At 38.7% G+C, this 25,582-nt stretch overlaps 1 protein-coding gene across 1 annotated transcript in view; it reads left to right on the forward strand.

Annotated features, from left to right (window-relative positions):
* The window catches only part of SORCS2 (sortilin related VPS10 domain containing receptor 2), a 131,375-nt gene that overhangs the window by 12,947 nt on the left and 92,846 nt on the right, over window positions 1-25,582 (forward strand). The window contains exon 3 of the mRNA XM_081950077.1: window positions 18,576-18,675. Coding sequence (XP_081806203.1) covers window positions 18,576-18,675 — 100 coding nt within the window. The remainder of the gene's footprint in view (window positions 1-18,575; window positions 18,676-25,582) is intronic.

Genomic DNA, 25,582 nt, shown 5'->3' on the forward strand with positions numbered 1-25,582 from the left:
TTCTCTAGTTAATTAAAAACTACATCTCAACCTACTTAAAAAAACAATTCACCCATTATTGTACAAAAAGGCAAATTCCAATAGTATGTATATACAGTATGTATTTCAGAGAAATAAAAAATCATATTTTAGAAATTACATTTTGGAAATTAAAAACAGAGTGTAAATAATATTTAAGAGGAAGCAAAGTTCTATAAATGGCAAAAATGGTATCAGAAGTGGCCTGGACAAGAGACGATACTATGTGAGATGGTAACCAGGAGTTTGAAGGAAATAGGGGGAAAAAATTCTTATAACTTTTAAAATTTATATCTGACCTTTATTGTTTTTATAAATAATGCAAGTCAATGAGCATGCCTAATACTCCTTCCTCCTTCTATTTTTTCCAAAACAACCCAGAGAAGTGGGTTGGACTGAGAGAGAAAGAATGACTGATCCAAAGTTACCCAGCTGACTTTCATATGTCAGCGTTCCACTCATCCAGTTCCGGTCAGGTGCAAAGGATGACCTTGGCAATCTAGAAAAGAATTTTATTCTGGCTACATAACATTCTACTCCGTACTATCCCCCCTCCCAATTCCCCACTATAGAAACAGCATAGTAGAATAGAAGTGTGGCAGCCAAAGATCCCAAAAGGAACATGGCTGCAGGCCTGACATCATGTCTAAGGTAGGACTAGAACTCACAGGTTCCCAGTTTCTAGCCTAGAACCTTAACCACCAGACTAAACTGGCTCTTACATTTCCAAATTGAACATTTTCTTATAGCTTGCAAATGTAGTTCCCATATTGCTAATATCATTTCTATGAATTCTCAAAAAAGCACAGCAAGACAGTCAAAAGTGACTCTGATGCTATTTTAGAAAGAAATAAAAATTAAACAAATACAATATCTTTTACAGAATTCAGGCAAACTAAAAATGGCAATCCAAATTCCTTGAAGAACACAAAAACAAAGTGCAGCTGTAAAAAAAGGTCAGAAAAGAAAGGTAAGCATAGAGATTAAGCTGGTATAAATAAAATTATATTCGGACATGGTGATTATTTTGTCTTTAATGAAAAGAAACATTAACCACACTTTAGAGGAAAGCATAAAAGGAAAGGAAAAAGATACAGTTGGACTAAAATCCTCCTAAGTGGTACAAAAGGATTATAACAGTAAAATCTGCTTTTAACAGAGAAAGTATTTGCAACATTTGCCCTGTTAGTGGACTTAAAGCAGAGATGGCAAATGTCTGGAATTTGGCCTGTGTGGCATTCCCCAGCCAGCCTTCTCCCCTTATTCTTCCCTTGCTTGTCAAATAGGACTTAGATTGATAAAAGTTTTTTATTATTATTAATGGTAGATTATTTCATATCTAAATTTTGAAGAGATATTTCTTCCATTGTACTATGCATATGTGTCTGGAAAAAAAAGAACAAATGAAACATCTGTATTTGTGTATGAGAATTAACCACAGTATATGTCTATCATATGTGAGCATGTGAATGAATGTACAAATGTGAATATTATATGTAAATATGATGTGGATGTTGTGCTATCGAACATACTTTTTGCTTTGGCTATGTCCATTTTAACTCTAAAAATTAGTTAGGAGGGAATATATTAAATTTTTATACCAAATGAGTAAGGAATTACACAGTGGCTTATTATAAACATTTTTTCTTCCATTCAGTTATGTCTGATTCTCAGAAAGTGCATGGACAGGTCCCTGCAGGTTTCTTGGCAAGATTTCAGAAGTGGTTTGCCTCCTTCCTAGAACTGAGAATAATTTGCAGCATCTTCAGGCAATCTTGGTGACAGTACTGAGAAAAGCAGATTATTGTGAATTATTATTGTAAACCTGGCTTCAGAAAGGGCTACAGGATTCTGATTGCTCTGATCGGCCTGATGAGTGATCTTTATTTAGAGATCATTGAGGGAGGGTGTCTCTATTGTTTCTATCACTGTTGCAATGACTTGTAACATCATTTATAGTATTACCCTTCTGGACCGCCTGAAATATTTGGAAATCATAATGTCTTGATAGATTTCAGATAGTGCTGCTGCAGACAGCTGCTTTTTGGGGAAAATGTAGATATCATCCCTCACATGACTTCACTCAGTTGTCATGCTTTTTGATTTCAACATGAAATAGAGCAAAAGTAGATTTGGAGCTGGACCTATCAATAAACTGATGACAACCAGATCCCTAGATAATGGCAATGATATACCACATTTTTCGGAGTATAAGACGCACTGGAGTATAAGATGCACCAAGGTTTTAAAGAGGCAAATTTTTTTAAAAGTAGGTAGGTAGATAAAGAGAGAGAGAGAGAGAGAGAGATACTGTAGATAGAGAAATACAGTAGGTAGGTAGGGAGAGAGAGAGTGTATAGGTAGGTAGAGGGATAGAGAGAGAGAAATAGAAAGAGAGAGAGAGAGATACAGTAGATAGGGAGGGAGGGAGAGTAGGTAAGTAGGTAGAGGGATAGAGAGAGAGGAATAGAGAAAGAGAGAAAGAGAAATACAGTAGATAGGTAGGGAGAGAGAGTAGGTAGATAGGTAGGTAGGTAGAGGGAGAGAGAGAGGGAGAAATATAGTAGGTAGGTAGGTAGAGGGAGAGAGAGAGAGAGAGAGAGAAAGAGAATACAGTAGGCAAGTTGGGAGAGAGAGATCCATGTAATTCTCATCAATCAGTTAAAGAACTTTCCAAAAGGAAACATTTTTTTTGCACTTTGCAAACCTCCCCAAAATGGCCCATTTTTCGCGAAAACGGGCCCGTTTTTCTTCAAATAAAAGGCATGAATAGCCTTGGGGCGGCTTGCAGAGTGCTCCCGGGGGGGGGGGCAAAAATGAGCAAAAAAAGGCTCGTTTTTCGTGAAAATGGGCCCATTTTTTATTTAAAAAATTGCATGCATAGCCTTATGGAGGCTTATAGAGTGCTGCTGGGGGCTGGGGGGCAAAAAACGGCCCATTTGTTTCTCATTTCTGCCCTCTCCAGCCCCCAGGAGGTCTTGAAAGCTTCTATAAGGTTATGCACGGCCATTTTGGTGAAGGGGGTGGGGCTTTGGGAGGAAAAAAATGCTGTATTCGATGTATAAGATGCACCCAGATTTTCAGCCTCTTCTTTGAGGAAAAAAGGTGTGTCTTATACTCCGGAAAATATGGTAGTTGATTGCATTCAGGCACCCCTTGGAGGAAACTTAAAATCGCAGTATGCACACTGTTAATCTCCAGAGTGAACTACTGCAATATGTCAGACTACTTTTAGTACAGAAAGTTCAGTTAGTATAGAATTATCATACCAAGTTGGTCTCAATGATTCAAAGACATACTTACACTGTGCTGAAAATAATATACTTGGCATACTACAAGTCATAGTTGCTTGGTTTGGGTTACCTGAGATTGTCTTCTTCTACACAATGTTCCCTTTGCTGGTCTGGGGAGCTTTGCATACAGAGGTTACAATTATATCTCTGTGTCAGTTCCCACATAGTGTAGAGGAAAGAAAGAATGTTAAAAGTCAACATGATAGAACAGAGAAATAGAGCAGATGATGAAACTCAAATGAGTTTAAAATAGTTGATGTGTGAACCTGAATTCCTGTCTTTTGAAGGAAGAAAAAGACATGCTTCAATAAAATGAAGAAAAAATACATAAACCATTATTTGATTAAGATACTGTATGTACTAATATGTTAAATTATCTTTTTTAAAGTTGATGTTTTTAATTGAAATAGAAGTAGGAAAATTAATGTGGAAAAAAGCAGAAGCAGTAAAAGTGAAGGAAAAGATTCATCAACATTCATCAACATTCATTAAAATATCAAAATTACAGTAACAGGAAGCCATATAAAACTCCATAAAACTTGCTTCTAAATAAGCATGTGTAGAATTTTTTATTTAAAAAGTCTATTCTCTTTGTACATTAGAAGTACAAGCCTTGTAGCATTTGGAATATTATAGTCCCCCTAAGATCCGAGGGATGTCTCATGCATATCATAAGACCTTCATGTAGATCATTGTGGAATATGGAAGAACAGAACCAATTCAACAGAGCAGATTGACTGAAGAGGATCTGCTTTGGACTTAAGTCATGTAGACAAAAGCAAATCACAAGAAATGAGAAACAAGGGAAGAAGTAGAAGTAAATATTTTAATTCCTGTCACGTTAATCTGTTTGTTGTCTTCACGGCTTGATTACAAAAATATAATGCATGAACATCATATAACAAGTACAATTTTATCATTTAAGAGCATAAAAAGTAGGTTAGAAAAAGGATGGAGAAAATAAGCATTCATTGTAGAGAAAATTCATATAAATCAATAGCAATGCTAAAAGCCCGTTGAAGGCCACAGCTAGCTCTTTCCAGAATGGAGAACCACCCATCAAACAAATATTTTAATCTTATATAGGATTCCAGTTCATGTCAGTCAAATGCCAAGGTAGCATCCTGAAATATGGAACAAAGGTACAAGCAGCACTTTACTCTTGGATACTGTCCATGGTGCTGACTCCATTCTCTGCTGCTAAAATTATTTTGACCCCTGATGTTTTGGGCTTCCTGAAGAAACTTGGCCTGGCAGTCTCCACTTATTTGAACTGCATAATGTGTATGTACTACAGAGGGAAGATACTGAGATGCAATAGATAGGGTAGTATATGGGGAGTGGGGATTTTACCTGCATTAACCTTTTCTAGCCACATTTATGGTTGCAAATGTTTAGTCATTCTGGTAATTTCAGCATACTCCCTCTTACTAGTGCCTGATTTGCCCCAAAGTCATCATTAGATTTTGTATGAAAAATTAGCTTGTCCTTTGCTAAAACAATGTTTACTGCCAGTCTTCATAGCCCCAATTCAGATAGCCAGATAATACATTGGAAGAGATATTTAAAAAGGGTTGTGTTTTTATAATTATGCTAGGAAGTACTTGATATCCTTTGGCTTGGTGAGGTTAGGAGGATGGTGGGAAAAATGATTATGCAGTTGATGATATAGCATTTGGGACTCCTAATCTGGAATATGATTATTCCTTGGTAGCAGCAATTTCCATTTATTTTTCAAGGTTGCCTGAGAGACAGTTTATCAAATACCATAACTGTTGCTACTATGAACTGTGGAAAACATTGTGTCATGTAACCCTACATAAAGCAAATAAATATAAAACTTCATTATGGGAAAAGAAATCCACGAAGTATAATAGAAATTAAATTTGAACCTCAAGAATGTCACAAAAGTCAAGACTTTTTTGAATATAAATCTAAAGCAGTAGGAACACTTGCTGCAATCTCAGAAAGAAAGAGAGATATTTACCAACCAGGTGATATAACAAAAAAAATAATGGTTTTTGATATTGGAAAGATAGTGCAACTCCAGGATTACAGTCTTGGATCAATCATGTTTAATTTTCTGCCCTTGAAATTGCTCATCATTGGCATGTAGAAAGAAGATAATACTATTCAAGGATGTCAAGTTAAGCTATGAATTCATTATTCAAGATTGCCAGGGACTGGATTAAACTGGTAGTTTAGTAGCAACCTTGTCAGTTTCTTTCTTGGGTCTGTGTCTGAAAGTCTTCCTTTATAGTAGGTTGTTGGGCTCCTTAGCTATTTGTTATTAATACCTGAGCTCCAAGCATGAGTTAGTTTGGTCCCCCTCCCATGTGTTTGGCTATAGCTGACTCAATGTTGGCCCAGACCCTATTAAAATCTGGGTAGAAGAGGTAATACCATAATAGTGTTTAGGAGGCCTCTAATGAGGCTTGAATGTCAGGGTTTTGCTATTCTGCTTTGTTTGTATGTATTTATATGGAAGTGTATGTGCATACCAAAGAAGACTCCCTTTTTTTTAAAGATTTTTTTATTTTTGGTTAAGCAAACACAACACACACACAAAAATCATATTTCGTTACATATTGTAGAAGTGTGTCGATTGGTTACAAATAACTTTCTTGCATCTCTTTCACAGTCATTACTTATAGTTCATATCACATTGTATATTTTAAATAAAAAATCTTTATATATCTTACTATCAACATCCCACAATTCTCATTTGACTATAATTGTTTTAACATCCTTTTGCATGAAATAATCCAAAATTAAAAACACGACCACATAATGACATTTCATTAATTATTTCTAATATCATCCAATAACATTACTCCTTTATAACATGTTCTAAGTAAAAATTAATTATGTTTGATAACAAAACTTCTAATCCACTTTTCCAAGTCGCTGTTTACTATTTGTATCCCAATTCCTTTTATTGAGCCAGTACATATATATATTGTTAACTATCCCTTGTCATTTCATTGTTATTATTATAATTGTTATTTATTAATAGAAATTCATTTGCTAATTATATCAGGTTTCCTCTCATCAAACCAACACATGTGTGTACCTTGTTATCATTATCAATTATTTATTTAACATAGCACTCTAAAAATTACTAAATTACTAATCACTAATCATATTGTAGAAGTGTGTCGATTGGTTACAAATAACTTTCATGCATCTCTTCCACAGTCATTACTTATAATTCAAATCACATTATATATTTTAAATCAAAAATCTTTATATATCTTACTATCAAGATACCACGCTTCTCATTTGACTGTGGTTGTTTTAACATTCTTTTGCATGAAATAGTCCAAAATTAAAAACACAACCACATAGTAGCATTTCATTAATTATTTCTAATATCATCCAATAATCCTTTATAGCATGTTCTAAGTAGAAATTAATTATGTTTGATAGCAAGATTTCTAATCCCCCTTTCCAAATCGCTGTTTACAATTTAGATCCCGATTCCTTTTATTAAACCAGTACCTATATATATATTGTTAACTATATCCCTTATCATTTCATTGTTATTGTTATAGTTATTATTTAACAGAAATTCATTTGCTAATTATATCAAATTTCCTCTCATCAAACCAACACATGTATGTACCTTATTATCTTTATCAATTATTTATTTAACATAGCACTCTAGAGATTACTAAATTACTAATCACTAATTACTAAAATTAACTAATTTTTTATTATCAACTTTTATATATCAGCCTGTATCCTTCCAATAATAATACAGTCGTATTTCTTTTGTCATTTGTGGAATTGATCTTCTATTTATTTTCTTAATAAAATTTTTGTGGACTTCTCTCCACACCTTGTTGCTTGTAGCATCACTTAAGTAATCTCGATGCCCTCCATCTGCTATTTTAATCAGCTTATCTTTGGTTTTCAATCGTGCTTCTGAGAGGTTTTCTCTCCTTAAATCCATCATTTTTTCTCTTTTTCCTTCTTCCATGCCTTGAAGTCCGGGGTAGAGTTCCCGTTGATCTAATTCCCTTTTCCATACTCCCCTCTTCCCACTTTCAACCACGTTCACTCCACTAGTAAAGTAATCAGTTGTCTTGTCTTTGTAATCATTTTCCCCTTCAATTTTTGGGACTCTGACCCCATCATTTTTTGCCATTATAAACTCTAACAGTTCCTAGGTCCTTGGTTAGGACTCAAGCTGTTGAGCTACCAACCAGCCCCAAAAGCTGTGAATCTCACCAAAGATTAACCACGCAATAATAACAACAACAACAACAACAACAACAACAACAACAATAATAATAATAATAATAATAATAATAATAATGTGAAGCAAATAGTTGAAGAAGAAAAACATGCACTGGCTGATTATTTAAAAGAAAGTCAAGAACATCTATTTATCAAAGTAAACAACAAAAATCTACTGAAGGCCCAACAGATGAAACAAGAATACAGAAAAGATGTGATAAAATCAAGAATGGAAAGTTGGCAGAACAAAGCATTGCATGGTCAATTTCTGGAAAAAATAAAAGATAACATGGACAGTGAAAAAACTTGGTTATGGTTAACAACAGGTACATTAAAGAAAGAAACAGAGTCACTAATCCTGGCTGCACAAGAACAAGCTATCCGCACAAATGCCATTAAGGCCAAAATCGAAAAATCCTCTGATGATGCCACATGCAGACTCTGCAAAGAAGTTGATAAAACTGTTGACACATACTCAGCTGCTGTAAAAATATCGCGCAGACTGATTATAAATTGCGGCACAATTCAGTAGCACAAATGATCCACTGGAATTTGTGCAAAAATTATAATATTAAAACAGCAACAAACTGGTGGGAACATAAGTCTGAAAAAGTCACCAAAAATCAGATGGTCAAGATCTTATAGGATTTTCGTATACAAACGGACAAAATACTGGCGCATAACACACCAGACATCACACTGGTTGAGAAAAATAAGGTTACAATCATAGACATCGCAATACCAGGTGATAGCAGGGTCAACAAGAAGGAACATGAAAAAATCGCGAAATACTAGGACTTAAAAATTGAATTCAACGATTATGGCACAAACCAGCAGTGGTAATTGCAGTGGTAATTGGCACACTGGGTGCTATTCCAAAAGCACTGGAATTACATTTAAAACAGTTAAAACTTGACAAAATCACCATCAGTCAAATGCAAAAAGCTGCACTGCTTGGATCTGCACGTATATTACGAAAATACGTTACGACGTCCTAGGCCCCTGGGTGGGGCCCGACTAGTAATGCCAAATCCGGCGAAACAACTGGTCGCTGTGATACAATATAATAATAATAATAATAATAATAATAATAATAATAATAATAATAATAATAATAATAATAATAATAATAACAACAACAACAACAACAACAACAACAACAACAACAATAACATCAATGTCTATATAAACGGTGTGTTGTCTGTGTAGTTATTTTTGAGAAATAATATTCATAACATTAATAATGATCACATAATAATATTTGTTTATCGATTTTAGTAAACCTTTCTTATATAATCAATCATTCTCTTATAAATAAATAAATAAATAAATATTTATTTCTTAGCCGCACCCTCTCCCGAAGGACTCGGGGCGGCGTACAACAAAACATAGGAAATAAATATATCGACATACATATAACAAAACATATACCAAGACATATATACGACATATACAAGGAGGAGGTGAACTGATAGATAAAAACAAGTAAAAACACAATATTTAAAAACCCCTAAATAAATTGAATGCAATTAAAATACCCCAAATAAAAAACCCGTCAGGAGCGATATAGTTGGATCAAAGTTGAGCCAGGCCAGCAACTTGAAAAAGGTGGGTCTTGAGCTTTACACGAAAGGAGCGGAGGTCAGAGGTATTCCTAATATCCGGGGGGAGGTCATTCCACAGGGCTGGGCCCGCCACAGAGAAGGCTCTACTCCTAGGCGCCGCCCCTCGACACTGTCTGGTGGACGGCACCTGGAGGAGGCCCTCTCTGTGCGAGCGGATTGGTCGCAGGGATGTATGGGGCAGAATACGATCCCGCAAGTAACTAGGTCCTGAGCCATGGAGCGCTTTAAAGATTGTTATCAAAACCTTGAAACGCACCCGATAGACCACAGGAAGCCAGTGCAGCTCGCGCAGGAACGGTGTCACATGGGAGTACCTAGTACTCCCCATAATTACCCGCGCGGCTGCGTTCTGGACCAACTGTAGCCTCCGGGTGCATTTCAAGGGAAGCCCCATGTAGAGAGCGTTACAGTAGTCCAAGCGAGACGTCACCAGCGCATGAGTGACTGTGCGTAAGGCGTCCCGGTCCAGTAGGGGGCGCAATTGGCGCACCAGGCGAACCTGGTGGAACGCCCCCCTTGCCACGGCTGTCACATGGTCATCCATGGACAGCCGGGCATCCAGGAGGACGCCCAAATTGCGCGCCCGCTCCACGGGGGCAAGTTGAATGCCCCCGATGGCCAATGATGGAATTAATTGGCTGAACCGGGGAGCCGGTACCCACAGCCACTCCGTCTTGGAGGGGTTGAGTTTGAGTCAGTTGTCATCCATCCAGATCCGTACGGCTTCCACACACCGGGACATCACTTCGATGGCCTCGTTGGGGTGGTTCGGGGTGGAAAAGTACAGCTGAGTATCATCAGCGTACAGATGGTATCCCACCCCGAAACCACGGATGATCTCACCCAGCGGCTTCATATATGTGTTGAACAGGAGTGGCGAGAGGACCGACCCCTGTGGCACCCCACAAGTAAGGGGGCGTAGGGTCGACCTCTCCTCCCCTGCCAACACACGCTGCGTCCGGCCAGAAAGGTAGGAGCCGAACCACCGCAAAACGGTGCCCCAGACCCCCAACCCCTCCAGCCGGCGCAGCAGGATACCATGGTCGATGGTATCAAAAGCCGCCGAGAGGTCTAATAGGACCAGGATAGAGGAACAACCTCTATCTCTGGCCCTCCAGAGATCATCCACCAACACGACCAAGGCCGTCTCCGTGCTGTGACCGGGGCGGAAGCCGGACTGGCGCGGGTCTAGATAATCATTTTCCTCCAGATGCCGTGGAAACTGGTAGGCCACCACACTCTCTACAACCTTCGCCAAAAAGGGAAGGTTGGAGACAGGACGATAATTGGCCAGCTCCAAAGGATCCAGGGAAGGCTTCTTGAGCAAGGGTCTCACCACCGCCTCTTTCAAGGCGGCCGGGAGAGACCCCTCGCTCAGCGAAGCGTTCACTAGGTCCAGGAGCCAGTCTCGTGTAACCTCCCAGGATGCCAGTACAAGCCAGGAGGGGCACGGGTCCAATAAACATGTGGTGGGTCGCAGTCGTCCACGCATTCTGTCCAAATCCTCGATGGCAATGCTTTTACATTTCTAACTTCTGTTTCTGTTAGTTAGCCATTGATAAAACAACTCCCATGTTAAAAAATATTCAGTTTCTTCTTTCTGTTTAAGTGTTAATATAGCCATTTCTACCCACTCTAATATTTTTTATTACATTTTCATCTGTAGGGATCGCATCATTTTTCCACTGTTGTGCAAACACAATTGTAGCCACTGTTAAAACGTGTAAAATTAAATATGTATTCCCTTTATTGTATTTTTCTGGTAAGATATCCAACATAAATATTTCTGGTTTTAAATCTATATGTTGCTTTACCATTTTTTCTAACCATGTATGCATTTTTGTCCAATATTTTTTGCCTTTGGGCATACCCACCACATATGATAATATGAACCTGATACCAGATTACATTTCCAACACTTAGCGGACATGTTCTTAAACATCTTTGCCAATCTTGCTGGTGGAAAGTACCATCTGTAAAACTTTTTAAAATAAATTTTCTTATATGCACTGTCAGTTTATAGTTCCTATCCCATAATTTCTGCCATTTATCTAACTCTATTGTATAACCAAATGTTTAGCCCATACTATCATTGTTTCCTTTACTTGCTCTTCTTCTGTTTTAATGCTCAGTAGCTAGCTATAGATTTTTACATTAGTTTTTCATCTGTCCCTATTAATATCTGATCTAGTTCTGTTGGTTCTTCATAGAAACCATGCATTTTAGCATTTTTCTCATATCGTGATTGTATTTGCACACGTGGCCACCATGCTAAATCAATCCCTTGACTTTTCAATTTTTGCTTAGTTTTAAGTTCCCCTTTGTCATTCAGAATGTCTTTATATCTTGTAAGTTTTTCCATGTTAACAACATGGAACAACATGGATGTATCAGTGCCTCCACATCGTGGAGAACCAGACTGTATTTTCATATAGTGTTTTTCTTTAATGTTTTCAAGCTTATTCTTGCTTTTTTTCCCTTGCCAAATATATTTTGACATTATTTTATTTAACTCCTCAAAGTAGTTTTTTCCAGCTTTATCAGAATTGTTTGGAACAAAAAAGAAATCTTGGCAAAATATTCATTTTTATAGTAGCTATTCTTCCTATCAACGATAGTTTTTCCAGTTCCAAATCTAATTTGATTTGTTGCATTAGCTCAGTGCTTCTCAATTATTTTCTGTCATGCCCCCCCTAGGAAGAAGAAAACATTTCACGCCCCCCCCCCGCGCGACTGTAAATAGTATCATTTGTCTATAAAATTGTTATAAGTACACCTCTGCATAACATAGCACACCAGTCTTTCCTCGTCTCCCACCGTAGTCACATGCTTTCTTTCCTCTTTCCTTCTTACTTGTCTATCCTTCCTTCCACCCTCCCTTCCTCCTTTCCTTCCTTCCTGCCTCCCTTCCAGTTCCCTCCTTCCTCTTTCCCCCTGCCTGCCTGCCTTCTTTCCCTCCTGCTTATCTATGCTTTCTTCCTTCCTTGCACCTCCCTCCCTTCTGCCTGCCTGCCTTCTTTCCTCTTTCCCTATCCTCCTATCCTTCCTTTCACCCTCCCTCCTTCCCTGCCTCCCTTCCAGTTCCCTCCTTCCTCTTTCCTCCTGCCTGCCTGCCTTCTTTCCCTCCTGCTTATCTATGCTTTCTTCCTTCCTTGCACCTCCCTCCCTTCTGCCTGCCTGCCTTCTTTCCTCTTTCCCTATCCTCCTATCCTTCCTTTCTCCCTCCCTCCTTCCCTGCCTCCCTTCCAGTTCCCTCCTTCCTCTTTCCTCCTGCCTGCCTGCCTTCTTTCCCTCCTGCTTATCTATGCTTTCTTCCTTCCTTGCACCTCCCTCCCTCCCTTCTGCCTGCCTGCCTTCTTTCCTCTTTCCCTATCCTCCTATCCTTCCTTTCTCCCTCCCTCCTTCCCTGCCTCCCTTCCAGTTCCATTCTTCCCTCCTTCCTTCTGCCTCCTTCCTGCCTGCTTGCCTTCTTTCCTCTTTCCCTCCGGCGTGTCTGCTTTTCTTTCCTTCCTTCCACCTCCCTTCTGCCCTTCTTCCCTCCCTCCCTGCCAGCAGCTCCTCCAGCATCCCAGCTGGAAGCAGCAGCACAACAGTCGCCGTTACCAGGGGCGAAGGGGTGGCGGTGGCAAGATCGGGCGACCGCCGCCCCTTTGTCCCTTCCCCAACAGCGGCTGTTGTGGTGGAGCTTCCAGACGGAATGCTAGCGGTGGAGCTGCTGGCGGGGAGGCGAGCTACGCGGTGGCGAAGACGGGCGGTCCCATGCTTCCCTCCCTCCCACCCCCGCCCGAGCAGGCTTCTTGTAGAGCTCCAGCCCGGGGCTCCAATGAAAATCCACAGTCCGAAGTGCTGCCACTTCCAGGCGGGATATATTATGCCTCGCCCACGCCTTCGCCACTATTGCACCCAGATGGAAAGGGAGCCTTCGCGCCCCCCTTTACGGAGCCTCGCGCCCCCCCAGGGGGGCGCGCCCCACTATTTGAGAACCGCTGCATTAGCTTGAGATAATTATCTTCTTCAATAGTTGCACATCTTGCTGTTAGTTGAATTCCTAAATATTTTACTTTCTTGACTATCTGGATATCTGTCTTCTTCCAGTATTAGTTTTATTTTTTATATATGCATGTATTCATGTAAGCCGCCTTGAGTCGCCATGTGCAAATAGGTGGCAATATAAAATTTCTAAATAAATAAATAAAAAGCTCAGGATTGAACTACAGAATCCTTGGTCTTTCTCAGCTTAGTTGTTTCCTTGCAGATATTTCATTATCAACTAAGTAACATCATCAGTGCTCTGAAGATGTAGATATGGTAGCTGGGAAATGAAAGATCTGCAAGCAACCCCACAGAGCACCAGGACTCCTATGGAAACAGCTTTGAGAGTGAAAATTATCACTGCTGAGCATGCCCCACGGTTAACCGAAAGCTAAGGAAGCCAAAACAAAAGAGCAGCAACTTGAGAAGAATAGTAGATGTGTATCAGTCTCACACAGACTAATAATCACTTGCAGCAATATTCCATAGTGATAGGATTAACAAAGAATTTTCTTCACAGCATCTGCTGAGGATAAGCTTTGCATCTTTTCTTGCTGTGTAGCTCATTGTGATAGAAGTTCTTCACAGACTGAGTTGCTTGATCCACCTCAACTTGGTTTCCAATGTTGAAGCAGACTACAGTGATTTAACCATAGCAATTGTTTGAACGGTTGATCTGATTTCTTTTCAACTTACAGATCTCAAGGATTCAGCAAACCTTGTGCCTGTTTAATTCTGGTTAGTTGAATTGGTTGGAAGAAGGCTAGCTCCACAGTAAGAAGTAAATTAGTGTTTTTGATCTGTTGTTCCATCACTAAAGCAGACAGTGATAAGACCACTATTAAAGAAACTTTTCCTTAACTGTGAAGAAACTATTGGTTAATCATAATTTTACCATCCTTAGCTAAGTCTATAGAGATAATCATGATCTTTCCACACAGACATATCTGGCATATATTATTTACCTGGAACTATTTTATTGGATTTTCAAATAGAAAAATTCAGTTTTAAAATTTTATATGATCCATTTTAGAATCAATTAGGATAGCCTCCCCATCATTGACTAAAATCAGATAGAGCTTTAGTGTCTATATTTAACAGATGTAGTGCAAGTCTCTCCCCCCCCCCCCCGGTGCTCCCTTTTCCCTCCAGAGATAGTTTAAGAATATCAACAACCATTCCTATAAACAAAGAAAACAAATGTGGTCCTTTTGCTTCCGACATCCTGGCTTTTACCTGAATGGATTCAGAATTCAATTTCATTATAAATGCTTCGCATAATTTTATCAAAATTTAAAGGCGGATGGAAAATAATCCAACCAGTGTCTTAAACTTTAAAAGAGCTGATTTTAACAAACTCAGAGCCTAGGAAAGATTCCATGGTTGAAAATCCTAAAGAGAAAAACAACTCAAGAAGCATGGGAAACTCTGAAAAATGTGATCATAAAAGCCCAGTCCAGCACAATATCACTGAAAAAGAAAAACAAGAAATTCAAGAAGAAACTAACATGGCTGCACAAAGATCTCTCTGACAAACTGAAAAAGAAAAAGAACAAGCTCAAAAAATGGAAAGAGGGACACATAACTAAGGCTGATTATCAACAGATAGCCAGAACATGCAAAGATGAGGTCAGGAAAGCATAGGCAAGTTTCTTCCAACATATTAATAATAAGAAAAAAGTCAAGGAAATAATTGGTCCACTAAAGAGAGAAGATGGCAAGGAAATAACTGGCAGTAGGAAGAAAGCAGAGCTCCTTAACTCATTCTTTGCATCAGTCTTCATGCAAAAAGAAATTATAGCCCAATGTACCCAAAATAATAAAAACTACTGTAAAAGACAAACTAGAAATTAAAATTAAAATAAACAAAATGGTAAGAAAAAACCTATCTGACCTTGACAAATATAAGTCACTGGGACCTGACAGATTACATCCCAGAGTTCTGAAAGAACTGGCAAATGTTATCTCAGAACCACTGTACCATACCTTTCAAAAATCCTGGAGCACCGGGAAAGTACCTGAGGATTGGAAAAGAGCTGGTGTGGTTCCCATCTTCAAGAAGGGGAAAACAACAGACCCAGGAAACTACAGACCAGTCAGTCTAACCTCAATACCTGGGAAGATCCTGGAAAAGATAATAATAAAAAAAAAACAGATCTGTGAACAACTAGAAGCAAATAAAATTATAACTAGTTAAGCCAGCACGGGTTTGTTAAAAACAAATCATGCCAAACCAATCTTATTGACTTTGATAAAGTCACTAAATTAGTAGGCCAGCAAAATGCTCTGGACATAGTATACTTCAATTTCAGTAAGGCATTTGACAAAGCAGACTACAATCTACTTTTTGGTATACTAGAAAAATCTGGAATACTGCAACCAATTTTGGTCACCATACTACAAAAAAGATGTTGAGACTTTGGAAAAGATTCAGAGAAGAGCAACTAAGATGATAAAAGACCTGGAGACCAAACCATATGAAGAACGGCTGCAGGTTTTGGGTTTGGCTGGTCTAAAGAAAAGAAGAATTAGGGGTGACATGATAGTAGTATTCGAGTATGTGAGGGGCTGCCACAAATTATTTTCCAAAGTACCAGAGGGCAAGACAAGAAACAATGTTTGGAAACTAATTAAAGAGAGAAGCAATCTGGAATTAAAGCGAAACTTCCTAACAGTGAGGACAATTAACAAGTGGAAGAGCTTGCCTTCAGAAATTGTGGGTGCTCCATCACTGGAGGTTTTTAAGAAGAGACTAGACCATGGGTCATCAAACTATGGCCCAGAACCGCAGGCAACCTGCCGAAGCCATTAATCCAGTCTGCACAGGACCACTATGCTGCCTCGCCCACATCTCCCTGCCCACCCTTTGGCCAAGCACAGGATTTATCTTTGGGAGCCCCACGGGCTGGAATTCTGGCCTGCAGAGACGTTCTGGAGGTGGGGATGAAAATTGGGATGCACAGACGGCCCAGGAGGCCAAAAAATGGACAAAAATGGTCTATTTGTAGCAAAATGAGGTGTCCTAAAACCAGGACATTTTTGCCCAGTTTTGGCCAGAAAATGGGCCATTTTTGCCTGATTTTGGCCTGCAGAATGCTTGGGAGGGGGACAGAGTGCACAGACACCCCAGGAGGCCAGAAAACTGGTGAAAATGGCCCATTTTTCACCTCCCCCATCTCCAGAAGATAGATAAAGAGAGAGAGAGGGACAGAGGGGGGGAGGGAGGGAGAGAGAGATTAAAAAAGAGAGAAAGAGATTTCTGAAGCTCTTTGGGGCTGAGAAGAATTGCTGCAAAACTGAGTTTCCTGAAGTGGACCACTAGACTCCTAAATAACTGAAAAAACAATCTAGTAAAAAGAAAATGCAACCAAAAGAGCAACATGCAAACAAAAGCAAATAATACACCCCCAGGAGCAAAACAAATTAAAGTTTAATTGGTGTGCATTGTTCAATGGACTGTTAAATTGGCCATGCCCACCTAGTTACATGACCTAGCCACACCCACCCAGCTAGTCTGGCCCCCCAACAGTCTGAGGGACCGTGAATTGGCCCCGTGTTTAAAAAGTTTGAGGACCCCTGGACTAGACAGTCACTTACCTGAAATGGTATAGGTTATCCTGCTTGAGCAGGGGGCTGGACTAGAAGACCTCCACAGTCCCTTCCAGCTCTATTCTCTTCTAATTCTATTCTAAAACCTACAGTAACTAACCAGCACTCAAATTAACCTGATGTCTGGAAATTATGTGAGTGTAATCTAATACATTTTAAAGAATCCATTAGGAAATGCAGCAATGTTATACTTTAAAAAAAAACTTGCCCAGGTTTGAATGGGTGTAATGCTTGATCCCCACTTTTTCACAAATGTAATAGCTTGCTTCCCAGAGTTGTGGGTGCCCCATCACTGGATGTTTTCAAATTTAAATAAGAGAACCATTTGACCAGGATGATATAAGGACTCCTGCTTGGAGCAGAAGGTTGTAGTAGAAGACCACTGAGGTCCTTTCCAGCCCTTTGATCCTATGTGCTATCCTTGGAATTGGCAAAGAATATTTTTGAAGTATTTTTCAAAGAAGCTTTCAGCTAACATGAATGTGTGTCTCCCTTAAAAGGGTGTAGTACCACATGCAAATTTTCATCAAATATGTAGCACCTGCTAAGCTACTTAAATGGGTCTTAATGTTTGGAAGGATATCCAAGCAATATTTCCTGTTTACCCTCATCTGTCTTTTCTTTTTCATTGTTTTGCTGAGAAGGGAACTTATCGTAATGTGTTTTCATTGCACCTCAATCCGCTTTATATTGAAAACATGGTTGTAGAGCAGATACAGTTTGAAAGTACCTCATATATGTTTTTCCTTGCAGAAGAATGACTCTTGGTCCCCTCAGATTTCTTATTAATTGTATTTTCGATTTATAATGTTGTAAAAAGAATAACAGAATATAGTTCTGCTCTAGATTTTCATAAATAACATTTCAGATGCTATTACGAACTGCCTTTTTGCATACAATGTTGTTACAAATATACTGTATGTCTTGATTAATTGTATCTATATTGTAAAAGGGAAAAGAATTGAAGTTCTCCAAACTCTAGTCTATGTGAATTAAAACAGCGAATTAAATAATATATTTCTGTATTATTTTACAATTAGTAAACATATATTCTGCAAATTGAAAGCTGTGAAAAAGGAGAGAAATGCAATCACAAGTTGTATTTAGCTCTCATTCTTTCTGCTTTTAGAAAACCTGTAAAGCAGATCTTTCTAGCCAAGCCTTTTAAAGACCAACAGTTTTATTTATTTTTTGTTTTATTATGTGTCTATGGAGATTCTCAGTCATCCAGGTCATGGTTATCCCAAAGATACTTTTTCAAGAGGCAACTGGACTTTTTGGCTTTTCTTTGAAAGCTGAAGAAGCTTCTTGGATGTGAAGTGAAATGTCTTCAAAGAAAAATGTTTTACTATGTATTTTACTATTTGGAAAGTTGTGTTTTCTGTTTGTATATTTTAAATTAAAATTCCGTCCGTTCATTTTGAATGTAATACTTAAAATGTTTTGTGTGGTGGCTAGATTTAAAGTCTTTCTAGGATTTTCTTTTTTAAACTTGTGCTTGATAAATTTTATTCTTTGTTGTAGAACTTGCCTTTCTTCTGATAAATTAAATGTTTTTTTTTTTGTTTTTCAGAGGTGATATTTTATAAAAAGAAATATTACAGTCATTTTGGTTTCCTGCTTGCATGAATTTTGGTATTTATTTCAGTTGCCAAATATATAATTTGTGTCCTGAATACTTCTCAGTTATCTTTTAAAGTTGGAAATACATGCAGATTATCAGAATGCCACATTTTTGTTTTTTCTTGTCTCCCAGGTCGTCAGATTTTGGAACATTATATACTAAATTAAATTTACAGCCTGGAATTGTTACAGTCATTGAAAATTTCTACATCTGCCCTGCTAACAAGAAGAAGGTATGGGGATCATTGTTTATTTCAATAGAAGAGCCCAGAAAAAAAAATGTGCCTAGCAGAATAAATTTCTAGCAAAGTACGTCAGCCACATGTTCGAAAGAGGAACCATTAGAAATACTAAATACATAGAATTAAACTGCAGGTGGATTTATTCAAGCATGAGAAAATGATGATATATATGAAAAAGTAAAAGCAGACAATACTGTGTCCTGGCGCTTAAATAATGTAAATACAGACACACCCTGTACAAAACAAAAACAAAAACCTGAAGATATCTGCTACAGGAGGAGACCATAATTTATTTGAAAGTATTTCATAACACAAAGCAGGGTTAAGGTTAATGTGTAGTTCTTAATTTCTGAAATCCTTTGATTATTTGTTGCACAGATGTCTAATACTTTCTTTAGCACTGCAACTCTGGCATCAGATATTGAATCTACTTGGACAGCTTTTCTGGGAGAGGGCAATAGGGTGAAAATAAGTTATTCCTTCCCTCTTATAGTACTTTATCCTCAAACAATTTGTATCCTCCATCCTCCTTATAACTCTATAGTATGTTTTTCTCTTGATGAATAAACATATAATATTTTTCTTAAAACGTAAGTTGGTCTTAGCTTGCATTGTATATCATAATGCAGAGTAGGATTGTGTAGAGAAAATTGTGTGTGTGTGTGTGTGTGAGAGAGAGAGAGAGAATACATATTCAGGTATGTTTACACAGTCTTGGGTATTGTTGTATGAAATGGAATTTATCTGAAAACTTAACAAAACATAGTATTTCTCTAAATTTTGCCCATATCAAGGACAAATGTTAAATTTACTCCCAGCTTGCCTGTACACAAATGCCTCTTTTATTTATTTTGTCCAATGTAAGTTTCTAAAACTTATTTGAATGGTATCTTATTTCAGAGGAATTGTGCAGCTTAATTGTGACAATCTCGGCAGATGTGCTCTAAAACAGATATTAATTATTCAATATTCTGTGAGATATTTTTAAAAGTTAGAATACTTTCACTTAAAACCATTAAATGTTTTACTTATAACAAGGAAAGGAAGAACACTTCATAATATTCTGCATAAATAGGCAACAGAACAAAAGGATCACAACAGAAAAATTGCAACATAGCATAGGATAGAAATAATTATAAAAAAATTGGAAAAAGTTTGGACAGAAAAGACTTCCAAACACCAATTCTATTCTCACTTTTCTATAATGCTGTGGAAGATAGTTTTGTGTGGCATTCAGGAATATATAAAAGAAGCACCCAGCTAGGATTGGTTGCCTACATCACCCTCCCTTTCTCCTTTCCTGCTAGATAGATATAACTAGATGTACATTTTATGCTATTGACCTTTATAGTTTCTTCCTTCATAGAAACCTTGCACTACCCCATGTGATATTATAGTGTGATGAAGCACTAGTAGGCTACTACTAGATAGTCTACCTAGTAGACTATAGGCTCCTTGTTCATGCATTGGACCTGGTTTCTTGTAAAGTCCTTACACTAATTCCAGCACATGACATATTGTATTTTTGTTCTTGCTGATGTGAAACACTTTGCTTCTGGAATGCTGGAAGACATAGGTGGTTGGTGCTATAATTAACTATAGATTAAGTCATTTTTGTAAATGTTGAATCTGACAAAAACTCTTCATTCTTCACTTGTAGCTTTTGAAAAAAACCTCGTTTCCATTTCCTGTTCTGAGTACACTGCCCTCTTTGTTAGGATGGAATGGGGCATTTCTAAAATTGCAATACTTCCTGGCTTTCTTTGTGTGTCATCCTTGTTTTAGTACCCAAGTCAGACAATAATTAAAGTTTTGTTAGGATGAGACTATCAAGCATGCTTGAAGGAATGTGAGAAATTATAGACTGCTGTTAAATGGAGTGACCAAAGCTGAAAACATATTGATAATGCCTGGTAGTTTGGCTTATTTGTCAATCAGTTGTTTCAGATGACATTTGAAGATCAGTTGGCGTGAAAGATGCCTGAAGCTCGAGTTTGGAATGTAATGAATGCTTCTTAGTTCAAGACAAAAGAATCGTTAGTGCTTTTGAAGCTTGATCATTAGTAAAAGGTTATAGTACTTATCACAGAAATAGTCAAGAAAATATAAGGTTGCAATGTAACTAAGGAAGTCCTAATGATAGCTGTTAAGTAAGTAAGCTCCCCGTTAGGAGAGTGAGTGTGCAGAGAAGCGTAATGTGAGTGGTATGGAAGAACACGCACAAAACAGCATACAGGGACACTGAATAGTATAAATTATAGTAGTTTACTATGTGAAAATATAGAGGTATTCAGAGTTCATTTTACAGTCCAAGTCATGCACGGTTCAGTCAGTCAGTTATCAATGTTCTCAGTTAAGGAATAATCCTTCAAACACAGTCCAGTATCATATAATCAGTTCAGCACACAAAGTAGCTAACAGTAGCAAAAAAACAGTACTTCACAATACACCGATCAGTGTCTAACAACAGAGAGCTAACAGTCATTCTGGCTCCCTCTTATGGCTGCTTGAGGTAACAGCAACCAATCACATTACAGCAGTACTTAAAGCTACAGTACTACCATCCTGGTTTATATATTGCTAACCCAACTGTTAGCTTACATTCCTAACAATAGCAAAGATCCTTCAATTTAAAGATCTTTTTACTGTCAGGTCAGTGATCAGTACTTTCATCCAGGTCTGTTAGATGTTTTGACAGCAATTAACCAGGTTTGACAAAAGGAGGGGATTCAGCCCTCCTAACTAGGATTACTTCAAGATGAAGCAGGATATGTCCGTAGGGGAGGAGATGGTGTGAATGTATAATATATGGAGTTCTATCTCACTGATTAGATACATCTTCAAGCACAATTTCATTTTGAGACCTCTGTTGTTTTAGGCTGCTGGGTAATGTAGATAGTTGGCTAATGTAGTTGTATGTTGTTGGGATAATGTGGTTGGTATATTGTGTATGACAATTGGGCAAGTCCCAGACATGATGTAGCATGTTTCTTGTCCTGGAGCTTTTCAGAGCTTGACCATGCTGAGGTTGCCCAGTCAGGAAAAGCTCAGAACGTCAACTCTGCCTAGGCAGCCATGGATGCATCACAACTAGTATGTTTGGGCAGAGAAAAATAGCACTATAGGTGATGTTTTGAGATATCTGACACTAAGTCTGACATTCTCATGTGGACTTGGGTGGAGAGTTTGTTGGATTAGATGGGATTGTAAAAGAACTTTTCCAATGCTCTTTTTAACATTTAAAAACTATTCAGACAGATTAGCTTTAGAGAACAATCTGAGGAAAAGAGCACATGTTTGCCTCCTCAGTATTATTTTCCTAATTAAAATTCTTCACATTTCCACAAGCCGCTAAGAGCTTAATGGAGAAGTATGGGATACTGAATTTCTTCTTTTACTCTGTCTGCTTTTTAGCTTAAAAAGGGATCTTTTAATGTTATTGGTATTATTTCTTTCATTCTGTTACTCTGCTTTTCTCTTTTCTAATCCAGGTGTTTATTTTCTAATTTCTTGTTTTTATGCATCAGAATTATATGTTGCCCAGCATCACTTTTTGTAGTTATTTAAATTGAATAAGCAAACAAAGAAATAAATTGCAACAGGACTGCCTGCAGTCAGTTTGGGAAACATAAAGTTAAAGAAGATTTTCATTTATTTATAGTAATGTAGATTTAGTATAATAATATTACCAAACATTATTTTCCTTGTCATTAAGCAGGGAAACAGGAGAAAGAGCAAAGGTTATGGAAAAGAACTACATTATAAATTATTAAGTGGAAAAAATGTAGAAATTGTATGACCGTGCAGAGAGGAAAGCTGTAACTAAAAGGATAGGTTTCATATTATCATGAGGAGTGTGGGAAAATGTCAGGGAGCCAGAGTGGTTGGGCACAGTAACAGTCTGCTTAGGAAGCCAAGACTGAATTGGAGCCAACTTGTGGAGATCTTCCAATGAAAAGGATCACAGATAATTTCAAATTTGTTAAATAACATGGTACAATTAAGAAAGTTACAAAGAAGTGAAGAAAATAAAGAGGAAATTGTTAGATTAAGATCAGTCTCATGTGACATAGTGTGCTGGAATCTTTTGAACTACCCCATTGATGACAGAAGCCTTTCCCCAGGTATTTAATAGTCTTGTCTTGACTTTCAGATTTACCATAGCAAATAATAGGATCAAGAAAAGAAAATCAGACTCTCATTTGCATTTGTTGTAATGGAAGCTTAATGGATCCTAAAACACTGAATTGAACAGATTTTTATCTGATAATAATTTGTTAATCCATAGTACCCTAAAATCTGTGGAGGAGGTTGCAGGCATGGCTTTAAATCACCCTTTTGGAAGCACTTGGAATATTTTACTACTTTTCTGCCTTATATATATTTATGGCTACTAAAATAAACATCCAAATATAAAGACATAGCAAACTGGGTATATAGTGAAGATGCAACTTTGGATTATACAGTAGATGTAAATGTACAAATAGTAAATTTTGTATAATTGGTAAAGTCCTTATTTAAACAATACATGTACATATATTATTCCCATGTATGTGTAGGCTTTTTCATTTCTCTATGTTCCCCATCTATTTCTGTCTGAGAGCTTGCTTATTCTGTAATGGAACCTTGATGAAAGCATACAAAGCTTTTGATGACAGATTTATTCAGTCCTTAATTTAAAACCATCCAAGTTGCCACTTTTAGCTCTGGCTTCCATACAGAAAGAGATTTAATTAGCCATTTCACAAACTTCCCTCTTTCGCTCACCTTGCTCTTTTTTCCCACAGATAAAAAGAGATGTTATGTATCACATTCCAGAAAATTCTTTGTGATTGGGAAGCAGGCATAATACATTTGAAAGTCATTCTGCAGATTAAAAAGGGGAAAAAAAGCCATTTAGAAACTGCCAAGTAATAGGAACAGGCAACCACTCTAAGCCAAACACCCCCTGATGTGTCTTATGGAAACATTCATTTAGAGAACCCCTTTTGCTCCCTTGACATTTTAAAGTCCTTTGTTTTCCCCTCTGTTGTTCTGGACTTTTTCTCTCTGTAGATTAGCTTTCCTTTAGGGTCCGGAGTGCAGCAAGAGTGTTGGGATGGGAGGAAAACATGTGGATATAAAAAATGCTATTTCCTCAGCCTATCTTTTAGAGTGCCTCAGCAAGGTTGCCCTCTCAGCAGGTAATGAGGATTATTTCAGAGCTGCTTTTCTTCGCTTTCCAATATCAGCAGCCACAGCCCAGTAGATTACAGAGCCTAGTAAATCGATGGCAGTCCATCTTGGCTCTCCTGAGATTTGCGCTCAGCCATTAATGCAACTTTCACTAGGAGTTGAAGGAGGCAGTGGTTCATAAGCTTTGTAAAGAAACTAATCTTAGATACCTTCATGTTTGACTGGGTCAAGTTTGAACTAGAGATGCACTTCTGTGTGGTGATTAAAACACTAGGCTAGAAACAGAAAAACTATACATTCTAGTCCTACCTTAGGCATGAGGCCAGTTGAATGACTTGGGCCAATCACACTCTTTCAGTCCTAGGAAGGAGACAATGGCAAGCCACTTTTGAAATTTTGCTAAGAAAATTGTAGGGACTAGTTCAGGTAATTGCCAGAAGTCAAAACTGACTCAACAGTGCTAAATTTAAAAAAAAGGTTTGGACTTGCTAGTTTTGGGCAAGGTAGTCGAAGCAGAAAAATTCCAGGTGTTACATACATGAGACCCTATGTGTTTTTTATCAGGGCAACCTGGTCTACCTTAATATGGGATGGAGCATACTGCTTCCGCTTTTGCCTTTCAGTCCCAATCCAGGAGCCTTCACAGACAGTTGCTTTTGTGAAAAACTAATTTTTGTGTTAAATTTATGGATTGGGGCTGAAAGACGAAAGCGGAAGCAGTATGCTCCGTTCCATATTTGGGTAGATCAGGTTGTCCTGATGAAAAATCTCCCCCCTGATATAGCCAACAAGGCAAGGAGAGCCTGGGTCTTAGAGGTTAATACATCTATTTAATATGTAAGCAGTGACGTGCGGTGAGATGTATGGCTGGTGAGGCTGGTGACGTCATCAGGAAGGCGGGGAATGGGACCACGTGTGCTGGAGGCTGAGGCTGCCTCAACCTCCAGCGCACATGATCCCATTCCCCGCCTTCCTGAGCGTGCTCCGCCGGCTCGCGCTCCGCAGTCCTCGAAAGTGACTGGGGAACGACGAGAACCTTCCTGCCTCTGCTGGACTTTGCGCGCTCCTCGCGACTGCATGAAATCCAGCAGAGGCAGGAAGGTTCTTGTCGTTCCCCAGTCGCTTTCGTGGCTTCGTCATCCGGGAGCGCCAACAACATTTCTGCCTCCGCAGCTCCCGGGCGCGGCCGGATGGAGGTAGCCAGAGCGACACCGAGGCGGTCCGGGTGGACGAAAGAGCGAGCGAGGCAGCCTGATCCTCGGTCGCTCGCCCGCCAGACTGCCTCGGCGCCAGTCGCCGGACTGCCTTGACCCAGTCGCTTTCATGCCTTCGTCATCCGGGAGCGCCGACAACATTTCTGCCTCCGCAGCTCCCGGGTGCGGCCGGACAGATGTATATAATATTATTATTATATATATATAGTATATAATATTATATACTATTATTTCATGAAGAAAGGTGAGGCTCTGCCTCCCCTGCCTCCCCTGACCGCACGTCCCTGTATGTAAGTAGCCTGGGTTCAAATCCCAGAAGGCAGTGGTGGGTTTTAATTTTTTTTACTACTGGTTCTGTGGGCGTGGCTAGGTGGGGGACATGTGACTGAGTGGGCATGGCCAACTTGACATCGCTCATGTACACTCAGCCACATGTCTCCCACCACCAAGCCATGCCCACTGAAATGGTGGCGAAAATTTTTGGGACTGAAGGGAAGAGGACTGATCTG

The sequence above is a fragment of the Natrix helvetica genome (genome assembly GCF_964273705.1).
Source record: "Natrix helvetica genome assembly, chromosome: 4".
Classification (NCBI taxonomy): Eukaryota; Metazoa; Chordata; class Lepidosauria; order Squamata; family Natricidae; genus Natrix; species Natrix helvetica.